Consider the following 23,295-nt stretch of genomic DNA (forward strand, 5'->3'; position numbering starts at 1 on the left):
ATGGAGATTCCTCAGAAAACTTGGAATGGAACAATCATTTGACCTGGATAGCCCACTCCTCAGTATATACCCAAAGGACTTAAAATCAGAATACTATAGTAACGTGGCCAAATCAATGTTCACAGAAGCTCAATTCACAATAGCTAACCTAGGTGTCCTTCAACAGATGAATGGATAAAGAAAATGTGATATATAAACACAATGGAATATTACTCAGCTATAAAGAAGAAATAAATTATGGCATTTGCCAGTAAATAGATGGAACTGGAGATTCATGCTAAGTAAAATAAGTCAATACCAAAAAGTCAAAGGTCAATGTTCTCTGATATGTAGATGTTAACACACAATAAGGGGGATGGGGATAAAATTCACTGGATTTGACAAAGGGGAATGAAGGGAAGGGCAGGGAAATGGGAATAGCAAAGACAGTAGAATGAATCGGACGTAACTTTGCTATATTCGTATATGAATACATGACCAGTTTAACTCCACGTCATGTACAAGTTCCCATCCTACAAGAATCGGAAGTTATACTCCATGTATGTATAATATGTCAAAATGCATTCTACTGTCACATATGACTAAAAAGAACAAAATTTTTAAAAATATCAGCAATTGCTATTAGTTTCTTATTAACATATCCCTCTTCCCCTAAAAAAAAAAAAAAAAAAAAAAAAAAAGATTTATAGAATTTGACCTCTAGATAGAAGGGATGATACCCTAGTGGAAGTATCTCCAAGAATTTCATCCTAGGTCAAGAACTTTAAAGTTTCTTTACATAAAAGAAATGACACTTTCAAAAGTACTAATAATGGCATATTAATACTTAACTCCTCTCCCACCCCAAAGGGTCAAAACATTGGTACTAGAAGTCTAATCACTTTTCCATTAATTTCCCAAAATCCAGTCCAATGAGAAAAGGACAGGATCAATGCATATGCCATGTTCAGGGTGCTATGCCATGGGCCATGAAAGCTAAGTGACAGGTTTCTGTTCTCCAAGGCCTCCTGGTGTTGTATGAGAAAAACACACATCTTTTCCTTTTTTTGAGACAAGGTCTCACTATGTTGTCCAGGTTGGTCTCAAACTCCTAGGCTCAAGCTTATCCTCCCATCTCAGCCACCCAAGTATTGGAATTACAGTCCTTTTTAATAAGGCTCCCATTTCCAATTTCAAAAGGAAATATAGCTCATAATACCATATAGTATTTACTCAGAAAATTACTATGAGGACTGGGGATGTGGCTCAGTGGTAGAGAGCTTGTGTAGTATGTGTTGAGACCCTTGGTTTGATCCCCAGCACCAAGCCCTCCCCCCCAAAAAAATTGAAGAAACATTTCCACATGCTAAGAAATGTACATTAGAGAAAACAAAGGACAAAAAAGAAAAAAAAAAAAAGCTAAATTAGCCTTATGCCCTAAATTCCCGTTTTGTTTTATTTCTTGTGTTTCAATATGGGGTTATCACTACGTTGCCTAGGAGAGCCTCAAAATCCTGGGCTGAAGTGCTACTCCTGCTTCAGCCTCCCAAGCAGCTGGAACTAAGGTACACCACCATGCTCAGCTAATTTTGCTTTTGAATTAAAATAACAATTTCTTCCAGGCATGGTGGACATGCCAGTAATCCCAGCAATTCTAGGATCACAAGTTCAAAGCCAGCCTCAGCAAGTTAGCAAGACTCTGTCTCAAAGACAAATAGAAAGTGCTGGGGATAATGGTTTAGTGGTTAAGTACTCCTTGATTCAATCTCCAGTACAAAAAAAAAAAAAAAAAAAAGGTAATACCTAAAAAACTCCACTCTTGTTTTCCTGTCAGTTTACTGTGAAGTATTAATAAGCAGGAGGTTTCTATTTCCCTTAACCATCAGTTTCCTCTTACAATTGATCTAAATAAAATGCAAACTCCCAACACTGCACTACAATGAGCTAGCTGCGTAATCCATGTTTTTAAGGCATGTACATTAGGGCATTAGGGTAGAAGTATATTCTCTCTCTACCTAAATGGCCAATCAGGCAAATTAGAGCTACCCTCTGTCATTTTTTTACCTATGAAATTGACAAATATAAAACAGTCAACAGATTTGAAAAAATAGGTATACTCTCCAACTACAAATACTCTAACCCAGTATTTCACTTCCAGGAATTTATCCCACAAAATAACATAAGAACAAGGTTGTTCACTATAGCACTGTTTGTAATAGGAAAAAAAATTAAAAAATAAAACAATAAAGACTGCATTTCCCAGTAGCCTCCCTTTCTTTCAGATGTGGCTGTGACACTAAATTATAGCTGTTAGACATAACTGAAAGTGCCATGAAATGGCAACTTAGAATTTTTTTTTTTTTAAACCTTCCTTTTAAAAGGCTGACATGTAAACTCTGCCCCTTCTTCTATTCTGCAGCTTGGAGAGGGTACAGTAGCTGGAGATCCAGTTAGGTCAGACAATGCAAGTAGAACAGTAATAGTAGAGAAAGATCCCAGATATGTAGAAAAGTGACAGTGAGAAAGGAGGACAGAATGGATGGCTCTCTATATTGACTGTGGCATTTTACCGCGTGTGTATATGCAATTGCCAAAACTCACTTACTATATATGCATTTTACTGGGCTCATTATGCCTCAGTTTAAAGAGTGAGAAAAAGCTCACCACTGTGAATGCTATACTACCACTAATACATGTTCCTAATCTTTTACAGGAGAAACAATTTTGTTGTTTAACAAGCCACTATTATTTTAGATTGTCTCATAGATACCCTCTTCATATGCCAATATGTAAAGAATGACTAAAAATCTGTTAAATAAAAAAAGGCAAGATAACATTATGTAAGCATGCTACCAAGTGTGGGTGTGTGTGTGTTTTGAGGCAGGGTTGATAAATTGGTCAGGCTGGCCTTCAACTGTCATACTCCTGCCTCAGCCTTATGAACAGCTGGAATTACAGGTGCGCACCACCACACCCTGCTACCTTTTGTTTTGAACTATGTAAACAAATTACTTACCCAAAAAATAAATGTTCTTTAGACTATGGTTTCAAGATGATCCCACACTCAGCTAAATTACCAAGAATCACTATATATTATGAAAATGACAAAAGAATAAAAAAGTATGAAGGGGAAAAAAGGGAATGAGAGTGCTGAAAATTCAGTATTTTTGAAGGAAAAGAGCAAGAAAACATTTTAACCAAAAGGAGAAGCACTGGGGCCATTTTGCTGCTGTAAGTATATACTACATCTTTACTTTACCATTATCTGCTCATACTGTTGAAGCAACAAAAGCAACTAACTAATTAAAAAAGCCAACAAGCCTTTTCTCCCATCAGCTGAAGGAAGCACACAAGTTTCTTCCTTGCAGCAGTACAAATTCTGAAGAACTAAAAACAAGAACATTTTGTAAGTCCTGTGAATCAGATTAGAAACTGAAATAAAGTAATTGAGAAATGTATCATGTTGACCATCCTTTGTTATATTTTCAACATTATCTTCAACTATTACCTTTTGCATGACACAAACAAAATAGTCAACTTAAAATTTAACTAGACCATTCTCCTTTCTTAAAAAATATTTTTAGTTGTATGCAGATACATATCTTTATTTTATTTATTTATTTTTAGGTGGTGCTGAGAATTGAACCCAGTGCCTCACACATGCTAGGCAAGCACTCTACCACTGAGTTGCAAACGCAGCCCTAGACCATTCTTAAATAAATCATTTAAGTCAACCTATTTTTATGTATCTATGACTAGTGTATCTAATTTTATATTCCATTTTTCTGTACTTATTTCAATGGGATAATTAATTACATTGTATAAAGTACTCTTCCTTTACCTTAGAAATATCCATAAAATTCGCATTTTTCTTTTTTGTTGTTTTTGTGGTGGTGAAGACGAACCCAAGGCATCCTGCAAGCTAAGCACACACTTTACCACAGAGCTATATCCCCAGCAAGTCCCATTCTGGCACCAATGCTAGAAGATTACCATCTCAGTCATAAGGTGGAAACCTCTGGGCATCTACTGATCCATTCCAATTACAAATAACCTCTTAAGCAATAAATACATTTAAACTCATAAAGGTGACATTTATCCTTTTTGTTTAGTAGCAGCATATATATCAAACTATTGGGATGAGGATGTAGTTCAGGGATAAAGAGCACTTGCCCAGCACAAGTGAGGCCCTGAATTGAATCCCCAGCACAGTAAAACACCAACGTAAAAATATGATCAAATTGTTTCTAACAAGGCTCAAGTGTCACAAACAAAAATCACCCTTCAGTAGCCAAGACTAGGAGTGTAGCTCAGTGGTCGAGAGCTTGCTTAACTCGCTGGCAGTCATGGATTCCAGGGGAAGAGAAGGGATGAGGGGAAGAAGAAAAAAAAAATTCTGTGTGTGTGTATGTGTACTGGGGACAGAATACAGGGATGCTCAAAACTAAGCCACATCCCCAGCCCTTTTAATTAATATTTTATTTTGAAACAGGATCTCTCCGAGTTGCTTAGGGCCAGCTTTCAACTTCTGATTCTTCTGCCTCAGTTTCCCAAGCTTCTGGGATTACAGGAGTGGACCACACGCCCAGCAAGGGGAAGAAAATTCTTAAACTTGGTAACCGGTTTGGAAATTTTGTTCAGGGCTTCTAGAACACTCCTAGACACAGACAATACTCATCAGACCTTTCAAAGTAAGTGCTCATGAAATAAAGAGTACACTTTCCAATACAGTTATTCTATAAAACAGTTTCAGCAAAATAAAGTGATATTCAAATGTGGAAGGTTCAAAGTAGACATACATTAAAATACAATACACAGGGAAATTAAGCTTTGATCCTTTCATACAATACAAATGGCAAATGTCTTAACAATATCTGACTAATTTCAGTGAGGTTCACAAATGAAGGGTTGACATGGTTTTCTCCTAAAAGAGAGAAAAATCTTACTTCTGCCAAGAACATTAAATTGAATTTATATGGAATCCTCAAGAATGTTACCACTGTCACTTTAATAAACCAATAAAACTAACATGCTTTCCAAGTAGAAATGTAGGAAGTTGCTCATTTTCTTAAAAAAAGAAAAAAAAAAAAATGGGAGGGGAAAAAATTTTCTTCTAATTTCTACTAAGTTATCAATTTGAAAAAGAAAAAACTGACTAAATAGGGGACATAAGAATAGTTTGTGAGTAATTATGTAGCTTTACAACTCTTCATTCTCTAGATTTTAAAACATGACATTAAAATTCAAGAAAGGTAAGGTGAAGATTCACAAAACAACAACTACAATTAAGAACTAAGGTGACTTTCTAGTAACATACATAGCAAAATTTTAGGTAAATGGAATCATTCATAATAGAGGCTAAATCAAATGAATTTAGCTTAAAATAATTTATCTTTTATATTCAAGAAATAAAATAGTAATCTGGCTTAATTTTTCACTGAAGTCAGGCACAGTGGTGTATGCTTGTAATTCTAGCAACTCAGGAGGCTGAAGCAGGAGGATTGCAAGTTCAAGGCCAGCCTCAACAAATTTAGGGACGAGCATGGTGGCACATGCCTGTAATCCCAGCAGCTCAGGAGGCTGAGGCAGGAGGATGGAGAGTTCAAAGCCAGCCACAGCAAAATCGAGGCACTAAGCAACTCAGTCAGACCCTGTATCTAAATAAAATACAAAATAGGGCTGGGGATGTGGCTCAGTGGTTGAGTGCCCCTGAGTTCAATTCCCAGTACTCCCCAAAAATTTAATTAATTAATAATTAATTAGAAATTAAAAAATAAAAATAAAAAGGGATAGGGCTATAGGTCAGTAATAGAACACACCTGGGTTCAATTCCCAGTACTAAAAACAAACGAAAGAAAGCATTAAATTTTCCTTAAATTTCAAGGCCAAATTGTTAAAAAAATATAGCTCTAAATCTGCCAAATATCTGGTTAATAAATGGGGTGCAACCATTATATTAAGTTTTTTAAAAACTGTCAGAAAAACCTTAAAAATCACTTATTACTAAACTATCTCTGGTGCAAGATTAGGATGCACAGATACTTGTGAATATACACTAAAACTGAATAGATCAAAGACCAAATTGACACACATTTCTTCATAATGGTTTAACAATTGTTTCTCCAGTGTGTGTGTGTGTCAGTTGATTTGTGCAATACAGTCAGAAAATTACACTTGAGAAAACTTATTGCAGCATTGCCAAGTATGGATTTAACAAAATTTAATCTTGTGTCTGAAGATTCTGCACTATTATTGGTTTTGTTATCTGATGTGCTTTCCTTAGCACTACTCATATGTATTTACCATTAGTACTACAGTGCTCTACAAACCACATAAGTTGGTTTTCAGAAATATACTGACAAGGCATAAGCACTAAGAAGTCTAGGCTCCTGGTTCACAGTGTGCAAGAGGACAAAGGTGTATCCATGTGCCACTGAACACACTGCTGCTCTGTTTACCGTTTAAAGGTGTGACAAACAGAATTATACCATGCAACAATTACACGATATAAGGTTACAAACCAATTTCTGGACCAAAAAAAAAAAATGATGCAACAATTACATGGTGTTGACAATTATGCAGTGAAATTCAGTACTGCAAATTTTAAGTGTAAAAATATTTTATGCTATATAATCTTTAAAAATACATAGGTAACCATAATGTAAAATTGTATTTAAATTTGGGAAAAAGTTACATCCTCCTACCAGCTAATAAAAAATTGAACTCTTCAGTAAAATTAATATTTGAGTTTAAAAGAAACAGTAATAAGGGGCTGAGACTGTAGCTCGGTGGTGAGTGCTTGCCTAGCATGCACAAAGCCCTGGGTTCAACCCCCAATACATTTAAAAAAAAAGAAACAGTAATAAAAAATAAGTTCTTAAAGAGTGCTTGCTATTTGTCAAAGAACATAAGATTTATAAAACTCTGCTAGGAAAAAAGTGACAGAAGTTAATGTACTTGGCAGAATGCTGACATGTGCAAGAAACACACATTGTGCTTCTTTCTAAGAAATAAATTCAAGATAATTATTATCACACTAAATAAAATGTAGACAAAATGTTGCAAGATAATGCTTCCTTAAAGTCGAAATCTCTCAGATCCTCTTTAGACTTATTTTCAGGATACATTCTGATTAGCTCTGTGTTGTACCCCAAAGAGCTAAAGTATCACTGTGACAGAGTTCTTCATCTAGAAAAGACGACAACCTTGAACTACAGAAACCTACTTCCTACAGTGACTGGGGATTGTGAAAGTACTGAGAATCTCCAGAGAATAATCCTGATGACTGAACTTGAAATAAGATCTCTTGTCCTAATTTGGAAACAAGTCCAACTCAGATGTTCTCAGACAATACAGCGAATGTATCTTTTGAGATACACTTATCAAAACTCATTTCATCTTCAGAAACTCCAGTTCATCAATAATTCCCTTTTGTAGTTCCAAAAGTGACTTTACAGCTTCAAATAAACAATTCTACAAACAACACTTATTTTTAAAAAAACAAATGAACACTTTATTATGATACTAAGGACTGAACCCAGGGCATTCTATCCCAAAGCTATATACTCACTCCACTTTTTTTAATTTTAAGGCAGGGTCTTCCTAAGTAAGTCGCTGAGGCTGGTCTTGAGCTTGCATCAGACCTTTTTATTTTGTATTTTGAGACAGGGTCTCACCAAGAGACTAATTTGCTGAGGCTGGCCTCAAACTTACAACCTTCCTGTGCTTTGGCCTCCTGAATCACTGGGATTATAGGCATGCTAAATGGCACCCAGCATGAAGTCTTAAATGAGATTTTTTTAAACAAGCCATAAAAACCTAGAGCAGGTTCTTGTTCAAGAGAGTAACATTATCCCAAATTTTGTCCAATTAACTGAGCATCTGTGCACAGAGACTGGAGAGTAAATAATTATGAAAACCAGAAAAAATTAGAGAACTTTAAGTTCAGAACAATCACTGGTCTAGACATATGCTTCCAATACAGGAGCTAATCAACATGTGGTTTGAGACTTAAAATATCACTCACCTAACCTGAGTTGTTTAATATAAAATGCACATCAGATTTCAAAGACTTCACATGATAAAAAGACCATAAACTACTTTGATATTTTTATATTGATTATGCTGAAACCATAACTTTTGGGATAAACTGTGCTATATAACATAATTTAAATTATTTTCACTCAGGCTAGAGAATGCAGTTTAGTTGTAGAACACTTGCCCAGAAAGTACAAGGCCTGGGTTCAAACCCCAGCACTGCAAATACATGTACATATACATTTTTTCCACTCTTTTCCTTTAAAGGTGGCTAACTAGAAATTTTTTAATTACACATAAGGCTCACACTGGTTTCTACTGGAAAGTACTGCTCTCTATTGTTATCTCAACTTTTCTGACACTCTCACTCCCATCATGAATGTGTTCTCATTAGTATGTTTATATATTTATAAATGTGATACATAAATTCTATATACTTTTATTTACAGTATAAAATGTACATAAAAATGCCAAAAAGAATTTAAAAATAGAAGTTTTAATTGTCTTCTTTTTGAAATTCAATGGACTATCCCATACATTCCACACTGGAGACTGAGGGTATTAGCAGAGATTAAACAAGAAAAAAACAAACCCAAACAAAAGATTCACTAAAAATTTAATGACTGGTTAACTATGGATATAGATGTAGGCATGACTTAGATAGGATGGTAACTGAGAAGCCTAAGCAATAAGGGTTGGATTATAAAGTGCGACAAAGGGTCAAGAACACACACAGCTTTAGACAGTCTTTACAAAGATTTTACATAAAATCTTCTCTGGATCCTTAAGTAAAGGCCTATCTCAGTCTGATGGTTGTTATATAAAAAAAAGTACCTTAGCCAGTCATGGTGGGTAAGCCTGTAATCCCAGCAACTGGGATGCTGAAGTAGGAGGATCCCAAGTTTGAGGCCAGCCTCTGCAACTTAGCAAGAACCTATCTCAAAGTAAAAAGCAAAAGGATTGGGGATATAGTTCAATGGTAAAGTGCCTCTGAGTTCAATCCCAACCTATAATCCCCCCACTGAAAAAAACACCAGACTGGGTAATTTATAAACAGAAATTTCTCACAGTTCTGGAGATTAAGAAGTCCAAGAGCAAATGCACTTTAAATTCAGTTCTGGTGAGAGGTCATTCCTCTTAAATGGACCCTTTTTTAGTGCTGTATCCTCTTATGGTAGAAGGGTCAAAGGATTCCCTCATATCTCCGTTATGGCACTATGCCTACTCACAGGGGTCCACACTCAAGTACTAAACATATCCTAAATCCCACCTCTTAACATTATTACGTTGGAAACTGGGTCTCAACATGAGTTGTGAGGGAGGGGACACATTCAGATCATAGCATTTCACTCCTGGTCACCCAAAATTCACACCCTCTCACAAGCAAAATACATTGTTTTTCCAAACAGCCCCAAACAAACATCTTATTCCACCAACTCAAAAATCTGACGTCGAGTCTCATCTAAATCAGATACAAGTGAAAATCAAAAATGTGATTCATCCCAAGGCAGATTCCTCTCCAGTCATAAGTCTGTGAAATCAAACAGGCTATGTGCTTCCAAAATACAATGGTGGATCAGGCACAATTCCAAAAGGAGAAAGCAGAAAAAAGATTACAGGTCTCTCCAAATCCAAAACCCAACAGGACAAACGTTAAATCTTAAAGCTCCAGAATAATCTTCTCAGACTTTATGTCCTGCCTTCCAGACACACAGTGCTGGGGATTGGGCCCCCAAGGTTCCAGGCAGCCCCGCTCTCATGGCTTTGCTGGGCACATCACAAGTTGTAGCCCTCACCAGCTGGGCAAAAGGTGCCTGCAACTCTCCCAGGCTGAAGTTACTAGCAGGTAGCTAGCTCTTCAGGGGTCTTGATGGCAGCCCTGACCTAATGGCTCCACTGGATATTTTCCCTGATGGCAGCTTTCCAATGGCCTCAGTCCTGTGACAGTTCTCTGCCTCAGTGCCAAAGCTCTCCAGAGCATCTTTTGAAATCTAGGTGGAGGTAGCAATGCCCTCAACTCACACACACAGTTCATGTACTCCACCCTGGAAGGAACCACATCACACAAAGTTTATGATCTATGGCCTCCAGAAAGGTGGCCACAGTGGTCAGCACGTATCTGAGTGCACAGGAGCCACAGCTAGGACAGCCAAAGAGTGATATGCTGGAAATGCAGGGAGGAAAGACTTGAAATCATTCTGCTTCCAAAGCCCTGGCATTCAAGCCTTGTAATAGGCAGGACAGCCCTGAAGACCTGAATGCCTTCAGGATTACTACCTTGATAAATAGTACCTGGCTTCCAATTACTCATACTAGTCTCCTTAACCACATGTGTTTACCTGGCCACATCCTGGCCACTATCTTCTGAACATACTTTCGTTATTTACAACAAGGGCAGGTTGAGAATTTGCCAGATCTTTTTTAAGTTCTCCTTCCCTTTTGATTATAAATTCTGTCTTTAACTTGATTTTTATCTTTTCTTATTATTAGTCAAAAGAAGTCATGTGCACCTAACACTTTGTATTTCTTCTGCCAAGTATCCTATTTCATTGCTCAGAAGTTCTGCTTCCACAAAACACAATTCAACCAAATTCTTACAATTGTCTTTCCTCTAGTTTCTAAGATGTTCGTCATTTCCACCTAAGGCATGGTCAGAATCGTCATTACAGACCATACTTTACCAATAGTCTGTTTGTTACAATTCAGGTAATCTCTAATTTTCAGGCTTTCTCTACGGTTCTCTTTTGAATCCTCTCCAGAATCATCCTTAAGGTTATTTTCATAGCAGTGTGCCCTAAAACTCTGCTGGTCTCTATTCGTTACTTAGTTCCAAGACACATACACATTTTTAATTACCTGTCACAGCAGCATCCCACCTGTAGGTACCAACTTTTGTCTTCATCCACTTGGGTTGCTATACTAAAGTACCTTACCCTGGGTAAACAGAAAGGTGTTGCTCAGTTTTGGAAGCTATGAAGTTCAAGATCAAGGTAGCGGCAGATCCAGTATCATTCCTCACAGATGATGCTTTCCTCCTGTGTCCTCACATGATAGAAGGGGCAAAGGGTTCTCTCAAGCCTCTTTCGGAAGGACATTATTACCATCACCTCCTAAAGGCCTTGCCTCTTGTGTTCGTTTCTTTCTATTCTTAAGACCTAGCCTAGTTACCACCCAAATTTGTTAACAAAGTAGTCTAAACAGATAGTTTCACTGACAAATGGACAGAAAGGCATATAGATGGTAAAGCAAATATAGCAAAATATGAATTACAGAATATAGATGGTATTTAAGTACTTGGTGTACAAAACTTCTACATTAATTTTTCACTATAAAATGCTAGGAAAAGAAAGCAAAGACTAGAAATGAAGACTGTGAGAAGTTCAAGTATTCTCCAGGTTTATAAATGAAATGGATTCACTTGAAAGAAAAAGATATATTATGTGCCTGAGAGTGGAACAAACAGAACAGATATTTCTCTACCTCTAACTTTTTTTAGACTGCAAACACAGACTAGTGGTCTTGAGCACTTATTCTTACCTCAAACAAAAGTGCTACTAGCTAAGCTTTATTCTTTCTAGGACAATCCATATCTGTAGAGTCAAGAACCTTTGCCTATTTTGTGCCATGATAATATACTTCATATTTTATCTGAGTTTCTAACACCCACTTAAACTGACCTTCAGATGAAGAAACATCTAGTCAATTTGGTATAATATAAATGGATCATCCTCTAGAAAGGCTAGATTCTAGCCTTTCAGTCCCAAGGTTCTCTACAACAATGTCAAGAGTTCTTGCAGCAGACCCTGGAAGAAACTAATTTTATCCATGTCATACTCCCTGGCACAAAGACACTCAAAAAAATGTTTCCTGGATGAAGGAAATTCATGCTTTATAATGTTATAATCACACTTATAACAGGTGCTTAGTTTGGAATTTACACATACATTGTGCTAAGAGAAGAAAATGTACAACCTAGTTGTCTGAAGTTGACTAAGGGAATATCTAGAACCTTCTTCTGTACAGCACTAATTAAAGGATGGAGTTGGCAATGAAAGGCTAATAAGTTCTTTTAACTAACACTGTTAAAAATAAAAATAAAAAAACAACCACCAAACCCTACATTTTAATTATTAATGGTCTCCTGGATAATACCAGTAGGTTCATCAGCTTCAAAATACCATAAGCATGAACTAAAAGGGAGAAGACAAATTAGGTAAAGATAAGAATTGACAGGAATTCAATTTTCAAATGACCCAAATGCATTTGGAGCTCATCTGTTCTTTTCTGTTGTTGCTTCCAAAGGACTGCAGATCATGCACTTGCTGAATTTTGCCTTTGTCACACATGACCTAACAAGGAAGGCATTCATCATACCCTAGTAGCTTCCCCTAAGTATCTGGTTCTAAACAGCTGCAAATTTTGGAAGGTAACACTAAATGATGTCTCTCAAGATAAGTATGTTCTTTCACCAACAAATATTAAAACAAGATTGCAGTCTACTAGAATATCAAAACTGCAGAATTAAACTGCCCAAATTTTAAAAATAAAGTAGAAACTGTAAGAATTAAGACTTAAGCATTAATGATTGACCCAATAAACATGTTTTAAAGAATTTCTAAAATAAAGCACTCTCATTCATTACACTTGCTTTTAGCCATGAGAAAATGCTGTATCAGTAACAACAGATTTAGGGTTGGGGTTGTGGCTCAGTGGTAGAGCACTTGCCTAGCATGTGTGAGGCACTGGGTTCAATTCTCAGCACCATATATAAATAAATGAATAAAATAAAGGTCCATCAACAACTAAAAATATATAAGATATTTTAAATGACTGATTTAGTCCCTTCAAATGCTGTGAATAAAATGATAAAACATTTTAAAATAATTTTTAAGCCTGATCTCTAACTTATACATAACCATTTATAATAAGTAAAAACTGCTTGCTAGACCTGAATCTGCAAAGCGTGGGTGAAAAAACATCCTGCCAAAAGTAGAAACAGACTATAAAAAATGTTCCATAAGAGTTATGACTTGTTATACAAAGATACACATAAGCGGGCTTTTTTTGTACCTGTCACTGCTCCTCAGTCACATCAGAATACACTGACAATTATCCTCCACTTATTAACTCATGTTCCATAAAGGAAAATGCACTACCGTACATTATCATGAACTATATTTTAAAACTCACATTTAGTTTGACTTTCATCCCTTCCTATTTATACTAAGACACATTAGAGTCATATAGCCTGCCGCAGAAGGCTACTACTTGGTAAAGACTAATGGGGTGTTCCTTTTTGTACCTCCTTCATTCCATCAACACCTTGTGACCATTCTTTCATGTTAAAGGGGTAAGCTGATTAACACCCCCTTATCAGCTGCTGCACGTTAATTAGATACCTGTAAGTCTTGAAGCTCCAAAGTCTCAAATTGTTATCTTTAGGGCCTTCACTTAACATTGTCACATTACAATTCCTAATTTCTTAAAAGGAAAAAACAGAATTAACAATTTTCAGGATTACACACAACAACATCAAATTCCCAAGGTTGTGGAGAACAGCAAAACAGGATTTATTGGAAAGACTTGTCTTGTGAATGTCCCATCAAATCCAATTGTAAGAGACTGGAGGCATAGCTCAGTGGTGGGTGCTTCTCGAAGGAAGCCTCAGTTCACTCCCCAGTACTTCACCCCAAAAAACCCAATAGCAATTAACAGTAGTAATTCTGCTTTTATTTCCTGCATTAATGGGCATGATCTAACTTCCAACCACATACTGATGCAAAAATCCAGAAATAATGTTTCATTTGCTCTAAGGAGCAAATGGAGAGCAGGAAGTATTGGAAAAAACAAAACAAAACCTACTATTACAAGTCAAGGTCAGTGAGGAAGGATTGAGGACTCCTACCCAAGTTTCCTGCTGAAAACACTAATTGTAATTATGCTTCAATTTCAAGTCAGCTACTTTTTGTACTAAATTCTATTTACATGATTCTTCAGAGGAGGAAATGATGAAAAGTATTGATACTCTGCAACAATTTGAAGAAGGACAGCATGGCAGATGACTAGATCTTGTTCCAGTATGACCTCTTTTGAAAATTATGGAATAAAAATATTCATAGGCAAAACAAATCACTTGTTTTAAGACTCTGTAATTTCATATTTGAAAGCACCACTGACAAAATTTTAGTTACCTGTTCAGACAAGCAGTCCTGGGATATGTTATTAACTTATAGTTCAGTATTAGTAAGAAAGCAAGAAAAGGGCTGTTGCTGAGCTATAACCACAGAAAACCTTCAATTATCCATAATTGATGGGATGGGGGGATACACAGGAACAAGCTGGATAAATTAAGTTCTCGTGATTATTATTTATTAAGAATGTTAAAAAAAATGTTAGATTAATTCAAAGTTCCCTCTTTCACAATACAAAAAGTTCATTTAAGATCAGCTCTCCTTCCTCCTGGTCATTCCCTAACAAAAATGCTAACAAGCACATATCTAGCCAAAAAAAGTAAGGCAAACTCCAACTATTTCTATTTTTTCAGCAATCCCAATCACCAACCATCAAATTATGAGTTTTAGTTTTCTGAAAATCACTTACATTGAACACCCCAACGTCCTCTCTTCCCTACCAAAACCCTCCTACCCTAATTGGAGATTTTTCTCAATCAAATGTCTCTCAACTGTACTAAAAATGACTGAAGTTAAAGCAGTTGACAACTATTACAACTAAAACTGGAAAACGCTGATATCGAGTAACTTTCGATTCAAATCCGCTGCGATTCCAGACGTTGATAGAAGACTGAACTTCTTTTTTCTCCCCCATGGGTCCTCCTGGCCCTCCCGCGAGCCAACGATCCCGCTCAGGGTCTGCTATGACATCACCGCCCCTCTCCTGGAAACCCCTGACGTCACAGACACGCGGACCCACAGGCACTATGACTTCATGGTCCACTGGCGCGGAACTGCAGTCGACCTGCGCCAGCCCGGAGGGGCCAGGCAAGCATTCGCCTCGGTCCTGCCCGGTCCCCGAGGAAGGTTAAACGATAAGCGCCAGCTCACCTGCGCTGGGGCAGGGAAGGACAGCGTGGCCGAGCCCAGGCGGGCGCGACCGGGCGACGCGACCCCACTTCCTCACCGCCCGAAGGTGGAGCGCCGGTCGGGTGCCTGCGCACGGCCTATCCCCGATCCCCCGGCTCCAGGGACCCGGGACCCCGCTCCCACCCGCCGGCCCCCACGACCCTCAGCTGGCCCGCACGCGGTGCAGGGCGCCCGGGAGGAGGCGCGGGCCGTGGGTCCCTCCGGGGTCGCGCCGGGCGCCGCGAGCCCGGGACCCGCGGGCGGCACCCCCGCCCCCACCCGCCCCGCGCCCCAGGAGTGCCGGCGGGCGGCGGGAGGGGGCGGGGAGCGGCCACGGTGGCCGCCGGCCCGGGCCGCGTTACCCCTCGCGCCCCACTCCACCCGGCCCCGGCCCACCTGTGCTCCTGCCCCGGCCGGGGCCTTGCCCGGGGCTGCACCAGCCCGATGAGGAGGAGGCAGCAGGCCTGGCTCGCTCCCTACAGCTGAGGCTGACCGAGCACCCAGCGCGGCGCGGCGAAGCCCAACGCTCGCCCCGAAACCCATTTGTTTGGCTAAAACGGCGTGACGTCACGCGCCGGCCCAATCGACGGTTGGCCGGGGGAGGGGCCTTGGAACCAGAGGGTGGCAGCGCCCCCTGCCGGACACTGGAAGAGCTGAGCGGGGGAAGGGGAAAGACGAGGGAGAAGCACCTCCTGGCCGCCAAGTGGTGGAGAGGAGCAACTGGGGCGCGAGGAATCCAACCCCCAGGCTAGCCAGAATGGTAGTAACGCCAAGGTTCAGGCCACAAACATGGCAAGTTTATTAATATTCGTGGGTAGACCAGCAGCTATACCGTTATTAGATACTATTAGATATCCTAGTAGATTTGGGTCGCAATCTTGGTTCTGTTGCTTGAAAGCTGATATTCAAAATTCTAATTTGCAAATCGAAGGGTTCAGGAGAATCCCTTCTTTAATTCTTTCTCATGCAAATTGTGGCAGGAATAGCAGTCCAGAAGTAAAAAAATTTTGAGGTTGACCATCTCAAACTGTTAGTCTACTGGAGCTTAAGTGTATGCTAATTTTGAATATAGAATAGGTTTCTAATTCTTTATATCAAAATCAGAGGGCCAGTGAAGAGGCCTTTTATCCTTGATTCTTATAATAATTATCACTGTTTTCATTGTAAGAAGTCATTTTAACCACATTGGACAATAAAGAATTGTGAGGACAATAAGGAAAAATTCCTCACCCTAATCCACACTTAACGTTTGCTGTATTTTCTTTTACACCTTTTACCCCATGAGTATTTATTAATAATGTGCTCTTAGTGTACACACAACTTTGGATCCTGTTTTTACACTTTTATGAACATTTTTCATATTTATACATAAGCTTCATAACAACTGCAAAAAAATTAAATGAACATATGTAATTTACTGCATTAATTCCCTATAATTGGACATAACTTTTTTTTTTTCTCTTCTTACCATTATAAAGAATCAGGGAACTGGGGGTGTTAACTCAGTGTTAGTGTTCTAGCATGCACAAGGCCCTGGGTTCAGTCCCCAGCGTGGAAGGAAGGAAGGTGGGAAGGGTAATTTTGATTGTAGTCAGTCCTTTAAAAGCAGTTTAGACCAATTATAAAACTACTTTTATAAAATATATGCATAAAATCTTAAATATGAAAAGATAAATATAAAAATATAAAGAAAATAAATATGTCCTATAATCTCACCACCAAGAAATACTCAAGAACTTCATCTAGACCTTTAACTACATAAAATTTTAATTTGAGGCATACATCTTGGGCTTCAAACTATATGTCTTATTTAATATATGATCAATATTAGCTCAATATATCATGCCCATTTTAAACTTCTTTATATCATATTTGGCTCAAAATTATAAAATTTCAAAGTGTCCCTTTATCTCAATTCTCTCCTTTTTAAGGCCTCATGATTCTGCTAATTTTCCCCTCTTCTCAGATGGACCTTATTTTATTGAACATACATCTTCCATTTGTATATGTAATATCCCCTGCTACATTCTAAACTACTGGAAAATATGGGTTGTTATCCTATCTACCAAAGAGTCTCATGCTTCATTCATGTTAGGGATCTGCACTTTTCTCCAGATGGTAGAGAAATGTGGTCTTCATTTTATAATGGTATTTACTACATTTATTAATACCCAGCATTTATTTCATTTATGACATATGATCCAGGTGTTATGCTACATACATTACATATATTGTTTCATTTCATCAGAAATATACTTCTGTGAGGCAAGTAGTGTTACAGATAAGGAAACTCAGGCTTGAAGAGTTAAATCATTGATCTTGATCTTGATCAAGACTGCACAGATAAAAAATGAAATTTTAAAAAAGGATGGCACAGATGGTATAAATCCAAATAGCAAAGATTCCCGAACCCTTATCATAATGTCACTATATTGTTATTGGGAGTTTCATATGAACCGAAAGCTTTACAACTACAAGACAGGTATGGTAGTACACCCTCTAATTCCAGCTACTTGAGAGGTTTGGGCAGGAAGATCCTAAATTCCCAGTCAGTCTGGGCAACTTAGGAAGATCCTGTCTCAAAAAAATAAAAAGGGCTGGGATGTAGCTCAGTGGTAAATTGCCCCTGGGTTCAATCCCCAATATGAACAAAATAAAAATTAAAAGAGACATTGCAGCTATAAAGCACAACACAAATCATTGAAATGAAATGGCAGCAGTTTACATGTGGATGGCACATTAGATATTGTCAAAAGTTCCATCTGAGTCTGTGTGGTCAAGTACAGGTGCTTCTCAGACTGTGGTTTAAAATTGGGGCTTGGGGGTTTTGTTTTTAAATATTCGTTGCATTGTGAACTGATTATTTTGTAATACATAAAACTGAAGTTACTATAAAAAGAAATTAGTGAAAGCACAAATTATTGTTAAAGTCAGTAGGCGTAAAATTACTCTGTCGAATTTCTAGTAAAGGGCTCAAGGTGTAGCACAGTGGTAGAGTGTTTATCTAGCAGGTACAGGCCCTGGATTCCATCCCTAGCACTGCCAAATAAAATTCTTCTAAAAATTGCCAGTAAGGTTTCTAAATTCATGCACTCAATTTCTATTCTTGTTATGGTCTAGCCAGTGGACTACACTGAATACTGAAACAGGGAAAAATGGAAAGGCAGTGTAACCGCATTAGCAAACCCCCCCCTTTGATTCTGTTTCTTTATCTGTGTGATGGGATTGGTCCCTGAGAAACAAGACCAACAGAACCAATGCAGTAAGTGATGCCACAAGCCCTATGATGCCCTCAGGAGGGAGCACCCAAGGTGGGTATGGGGTGGGGGCACGGTGAGGTCATGGAAATGATTGGAGCTAAAAGAACAAGAAGACTGAGGTGTCCCGAGGTGACACACTAGCACAAAAGATCTAAATATATATAGTAAATAACTGCAGTTATTCCATTGATGATTAGAAATTACTGTCTCAAGCGAGCAAATATTGTATTTAAACCCAGTACAATGGTTTATCTTGTAGACAAGGTTTCATCTCTGCTCTCTGCTCAGGGGGAAAAAAAAAACTACCACTTATGGCTTAATAAGTTCATGAAGTGAAGATCAAATAAGAAAAGAGAAAGAAAGTGCTCTCAAAAGTTTAAACTTAGACAGGCATAGCGGTGCACGCCTACAATCCCAGTGACTGGGGAGGCTTGAGGTAGGAGGATTGCAAGTTCAAAGCCAGCCTCAGCAAAAGTGAGGGTCTAAGCAACTCAGTGAGACTCTGTCTCTAAATAAAATACAAAATAGGGCTGGGGATGTGGCTCAGTGGTCAAGTGCCCCTGAGTTCAAGCCAAGGTAGCTGCCTCCCCAAAAATTTAAACTTTGCAAAGGTAAGGTGTGCATTTAACTATGCCTAGAATATGATCATTGGAGCATGTTTGAAGCACTGAGCTTATTCCTAAAACTCATGCAGGCATGAAACACAGTGGTAGCAGTGGGTGACTGGGCAGGGACTACTTAGCCATGAGAATGAGAATGTAAGTATCATTCACAATAAATAGGACATCCAAACAAAAACAGAAGGACCAAGACCGCAAACTGTCAAGAGATATGGGCTAATATCATAATTGAGACTTGGGATCATGAGGGATGTAAAATTGAGTAAGTATTGAAACCAAAACCAGAAAAACACCAGAAAATCAGAGTTCTTATCCTTACCTTTTGGATTTTGTGCCCCTATTAAAATCTGATAAAAACTAAGGTTTCTCTGCTCAGAAATAAAAAGGCACAGAAGTTTCAAACGTTAATTTATTTGTTATTTTTTGTTTGGTTGGTTTGGTTTGGTTTTGGAGCTACATCCCTAGCCTTTTTGTTATTTTGTGACAAGTTCTCACTAAATTGCTGAAGCCGACTTCAAACTTGAGATCCTCCAGCTTCGGCCTCCTGAATCACTAGGATTACAGACATGTGCCACTACTCCCAACTTCATTTAAGTCCATTAGGTCTTGCTTTATGGTCACCTACACTCTTATAAAGGGAATTAAAAAACCATGTAGAGTGATGATCAATAGCCTCCAATAGCTTCAGAAGATAGGAAAGTAGGATGGACCTATATCCTTGATGACATCATTGAAACACTGATTTAACCCATCCTTGAGAGTCTTGTCATGTGAAATAATAAATTTTATTGCCATTTAAATCATTTATATTTTTTTTTAGGGGGGTAGGGGGCAGTAACCAGGGATTGAACCCAGAGGCACTTTACCACTGAGCCACATCTTCCTTCCTGTTTGTTCATTTGTTTTTAAATTTCGAAACAGGGTCTCACTAAGTTGCTTAAGATCTCATTGTTACTGAGTCTGGCCTTGAACTTGCAATCCTCCTGCCCCAGCATCCTGAGTAACTGGGATTACAAGTGTGTAACCCCAGGCCTAGCTATAGGGGTTTTGTGTGCTGGAAAACATTGTAACTGATATGTATTTAATATTTTTAAATTTTGTTTGATATGTTGAATAGAAAATAAAATGAAGGAAGTAAAGACAATGGCCTACTCCTTTGGGAACAAGCTCTATAAGTGTCTAGAAATAAAATAATTTTTGCTTTGCTGTGCTTCCAGAATAATCTTTAATTAATGACACCAGAAAATGATAAAATTGGTAGGGAAAAAAACATTGTCAATTCATAAGACTGTGTGTTCTAAATAAATGAGCAGGAATTCATGTGACATTTTTAAATCAGAAAATGACATTTTCCAAGATTTGAAATTTAATTTGGAGGAGCCTGTAGCAATAACATGAGACATATCAGACTACCCCGCTTAAACATTTTTCAAGCACACCTAATTCATAGTAGCCTGCTGTAGCAAAGGAGGAGCTACCTAGTTAAAATAACCTAGTTACATCAACTTGCTAAAGTGATCCAGGGAGTGGATTTTGCTCAGAAAGGGGTACTTTGAAATAGTCGGAAACTTATTATGCAGTTTGGAGAGTTTGCTGACATTTTCTTACCAGGCATAATGATGATTTGAATGAAGTCTTGCTTTGAAATAGCAAAAAGCACAGAGCTCAGATGTCAGCATTCCCTTAGAAAAGAAAAATAACCCACAATACTTTGGGGTTATTAAGACGCAATCTGACAATCTGCGTGTATTATTAAATTCGCCCTATGTTTTCCTTTCTCTGGATGTCCCTCCCCTCAACAAAGTATATCTTCAAAATTGTGCAATGATGACTTTATAAAATTACTGACGGTACGGGCATCTGATTGCTCCCTTTGGTTTGTCCTTCAAAAGTCCGTTCACTGGAAGCTTGGTCCCAGTGTAGTGGACCCTTTAAGAGGAAGTTCTTTGTGGGATGTGACTGGATCATGACCATCCTAGAAATGGAAGGAATGCTGTTCTTTTAGAGTAGATTAGGTCTCACAGGAATGAATGAATTCCCAAGAGAGCAGACTGTGAAAAAAGAGTGAACCTGGTCCCTCTTCAATTTTTTGCCTCCTCTCTTGCCACGTAAGCACTCTCACATACAATCCTCTCTTGTGATGCCATCCACCAGCATGGGAACCCTTCCAGACACCACTACCATGCTGTTTGAGCCTTCCAGCCACTAGAATTATGAGCCAAATAAACTCCTTTTCATTATATCCCACCCCATCTCAAGTATTTTGTTATAGCTACATAAAATGGATTCAGACACTCCCCTTGATTCAGAGCTACTTTGGTTCTATTATCTTGGAGTCAATATTTTCACACTCAGATTATATGCTTCTTAATATCCCATTGCTCCTGTGGCTCTTGCCATCTGTTACTTTCATTGTTGCTGCACTTTGCTAGTTTTCTGTATGTTTCCTTCTCTCTTCTGCCTCTGTCCTGACTCTGTTGCCCATATTTTTTACTTTCCTACCAAAACACTTGACTTTTATAGTCATCACTAAGACTCCCGTTGGTCTGAACATGGTATCACGCCAATCTGGGCACTGAGCATTGGCTTGAATCCTCTCCCTTTCTCAGCTGGTTCTTCCCTTGCCTACTGTTCAGAGACTACTTTTCCATGACTGCATTTTCACATTTTTTTCTTTTTCACATTTCCAGTATTGCCAAAGCTCCAGCTCTCATTCTTCTGAAAAAACTAATGTGTGATTAATTCGTGTGGTTACTAGCTCCATTCTCAAGTTCATTAACTACTTCTCAAAATGTCCTAAGTATGTTGTCACATCTGTACTATTTTGAGTATAGACATGCTTAAGACTTAATTTTCTGCTTTCAGGAAGTATTTGTGCTGTGATAATAAAAGCCCTGTTGGAACATCACGGGAGCATTTTTTTAAGCTCCAAAATTATTGACTAAGCCATCCTTCTATCAAGAGTCTATTAAAAAAAAAAAAACAAAAAAAAAAGAAACAAACAAACAAACAAACAAAAAAGAGTCTATTCAAAGCATAAAGTGAGTAAAATTGGTATTTATTATTTCTTCCATTTCTATCATTGCTCTTCACTTTACAAGCAGAGAAGAGGCAACAGCCATGGTTTATACCTATGTGGTCACATTCACCTACTCCAACATTCATGCCCCTGTGACTTCTTCCCTGACTCCCTAAACAAATCAGTCATTCCCACAGTCTATGATCTCACAGTACTTTGTTTCCACTAGTGCTATTTCATGCAAATCTTGTTTGCATGATTTATCTCTGTAGTGAACTGCCCTTCTCCCTATATAAGTTCTTTTTAAGGGCATACACAGTGAGTGGATGAATGATCGATGAGAAGAATTTCATTTGCTACATCAAACTATTCAGGGGTAAATATACCTTTTCCATTAAATGCCACCTTTGTGGATTTTTACATAAATGGAACAAAATTTAAGAGTCCCACCCTACCCAAAGGTCATAGCTGTGTGATCCTGAAAGAGTTAGTCTTCCCAACCAGAACATTAGTAGAATCTTGGTGGCCTTTCTAAAAGTTCATGTTACTTGGTTCTTCTTCATAGGGAAAATGACTTACATGTTCCCTCCACAGTTAGATGCCAAATATTACCAGAGTGGAACTCATTACCCATGGATGGGACTACAATTTTCACAATGTTGTCAAAGATTAATTATTTAAATCTTTTTTTAAAAAAAAAGATTGTTATATTTTAATAATTTTGTAGCAAGGGTTGTTTTCTTATTTGTTTCCCAAGCACAGTTTAATGTGTATTTAGGAAGCAATTGAACCTAACAATTTTAAATAAAAATTAAAATATCTAAGTGGTGAATGCATGGGTGTTTGCAAAGTATTCTGAAATTTCAGTATTCTGAAATTTATTTCATAAATATAACAAGTAAATGCAAATTTTTTCATTCACAAAGTTTAGAGAGGTTGTGAAGAATACTCTTGAGGGGAAAATATAACTTATTTATTATTATCTCTTGGTATTACTGACATGAAGGAAAAAAAAAAAAACTTTTATTTTCTCTTCTTATCCCAAAGCATTTGTGAAACATAGACTATTAGGCAAACATAAAAATCTTACCATATAAAACAGACAATTCTTTGTTACGTGGAAGAAGTGAAGCTAAGATTTTCATCTTGACATACCCTGGCATTACCGCTCTGTTTCCACTGGAAAGACAATAACAAATTCCAGGCCACCTGGAATTTGAACTCTAGGGGCAAATGGTCCTGTAATGCTGTGAGGAACACACACTGGCAATGTGACAAAATATCAAAGTTCTTTTCTTTCT

At 38.0% G+C, this 23,295-nt stretch overlaps 1 protein-coding gene across 2 annotated transcripts in view; it reads right to left on the minus strand.

Moving 5' to 3' along the window:
• FBXO34 (F-box protein 34) overlaps positions 1 to 15,653 on the minus strand; it is a 74,546-nt gene extending 58,893 nt beyond the window's left edge. The window contains exon 1 of one of the 2 annotated variants that reach the window (XM_079121039.1): positions 15,492 to 15,653. In XM_079121039.1, the coding sequence (XP_078977165.1) occupies positions 15,492 to 15,638 (147 nt within the window). In that variant the 5' untranslated portion in view covers positions 15,639 to 15,653. Of the gene's footprint in view, positions 1 to 15,077; positions 15,215 to 15,491 lie in introns of those variants that run through there. The other variant, XM_079121040.1, reaches the window with a different exon arrangement.
• Positions 15,654 to 23,295: the final 7,642 nt, after the last annotated feature.

This window comes from Sciurus vulgaris, assembly GCF_902686455.1.
Source record: "Sciurus vulgaris genome assembly, chromosome: 2".
In the NCBI taxonomy this organism is placed as follows: Eukaryota; Metazoa; Chordata; class Mammalia; order Rodentia; family Sciuridae; genus Sciurus; species Sciurus vulgaris.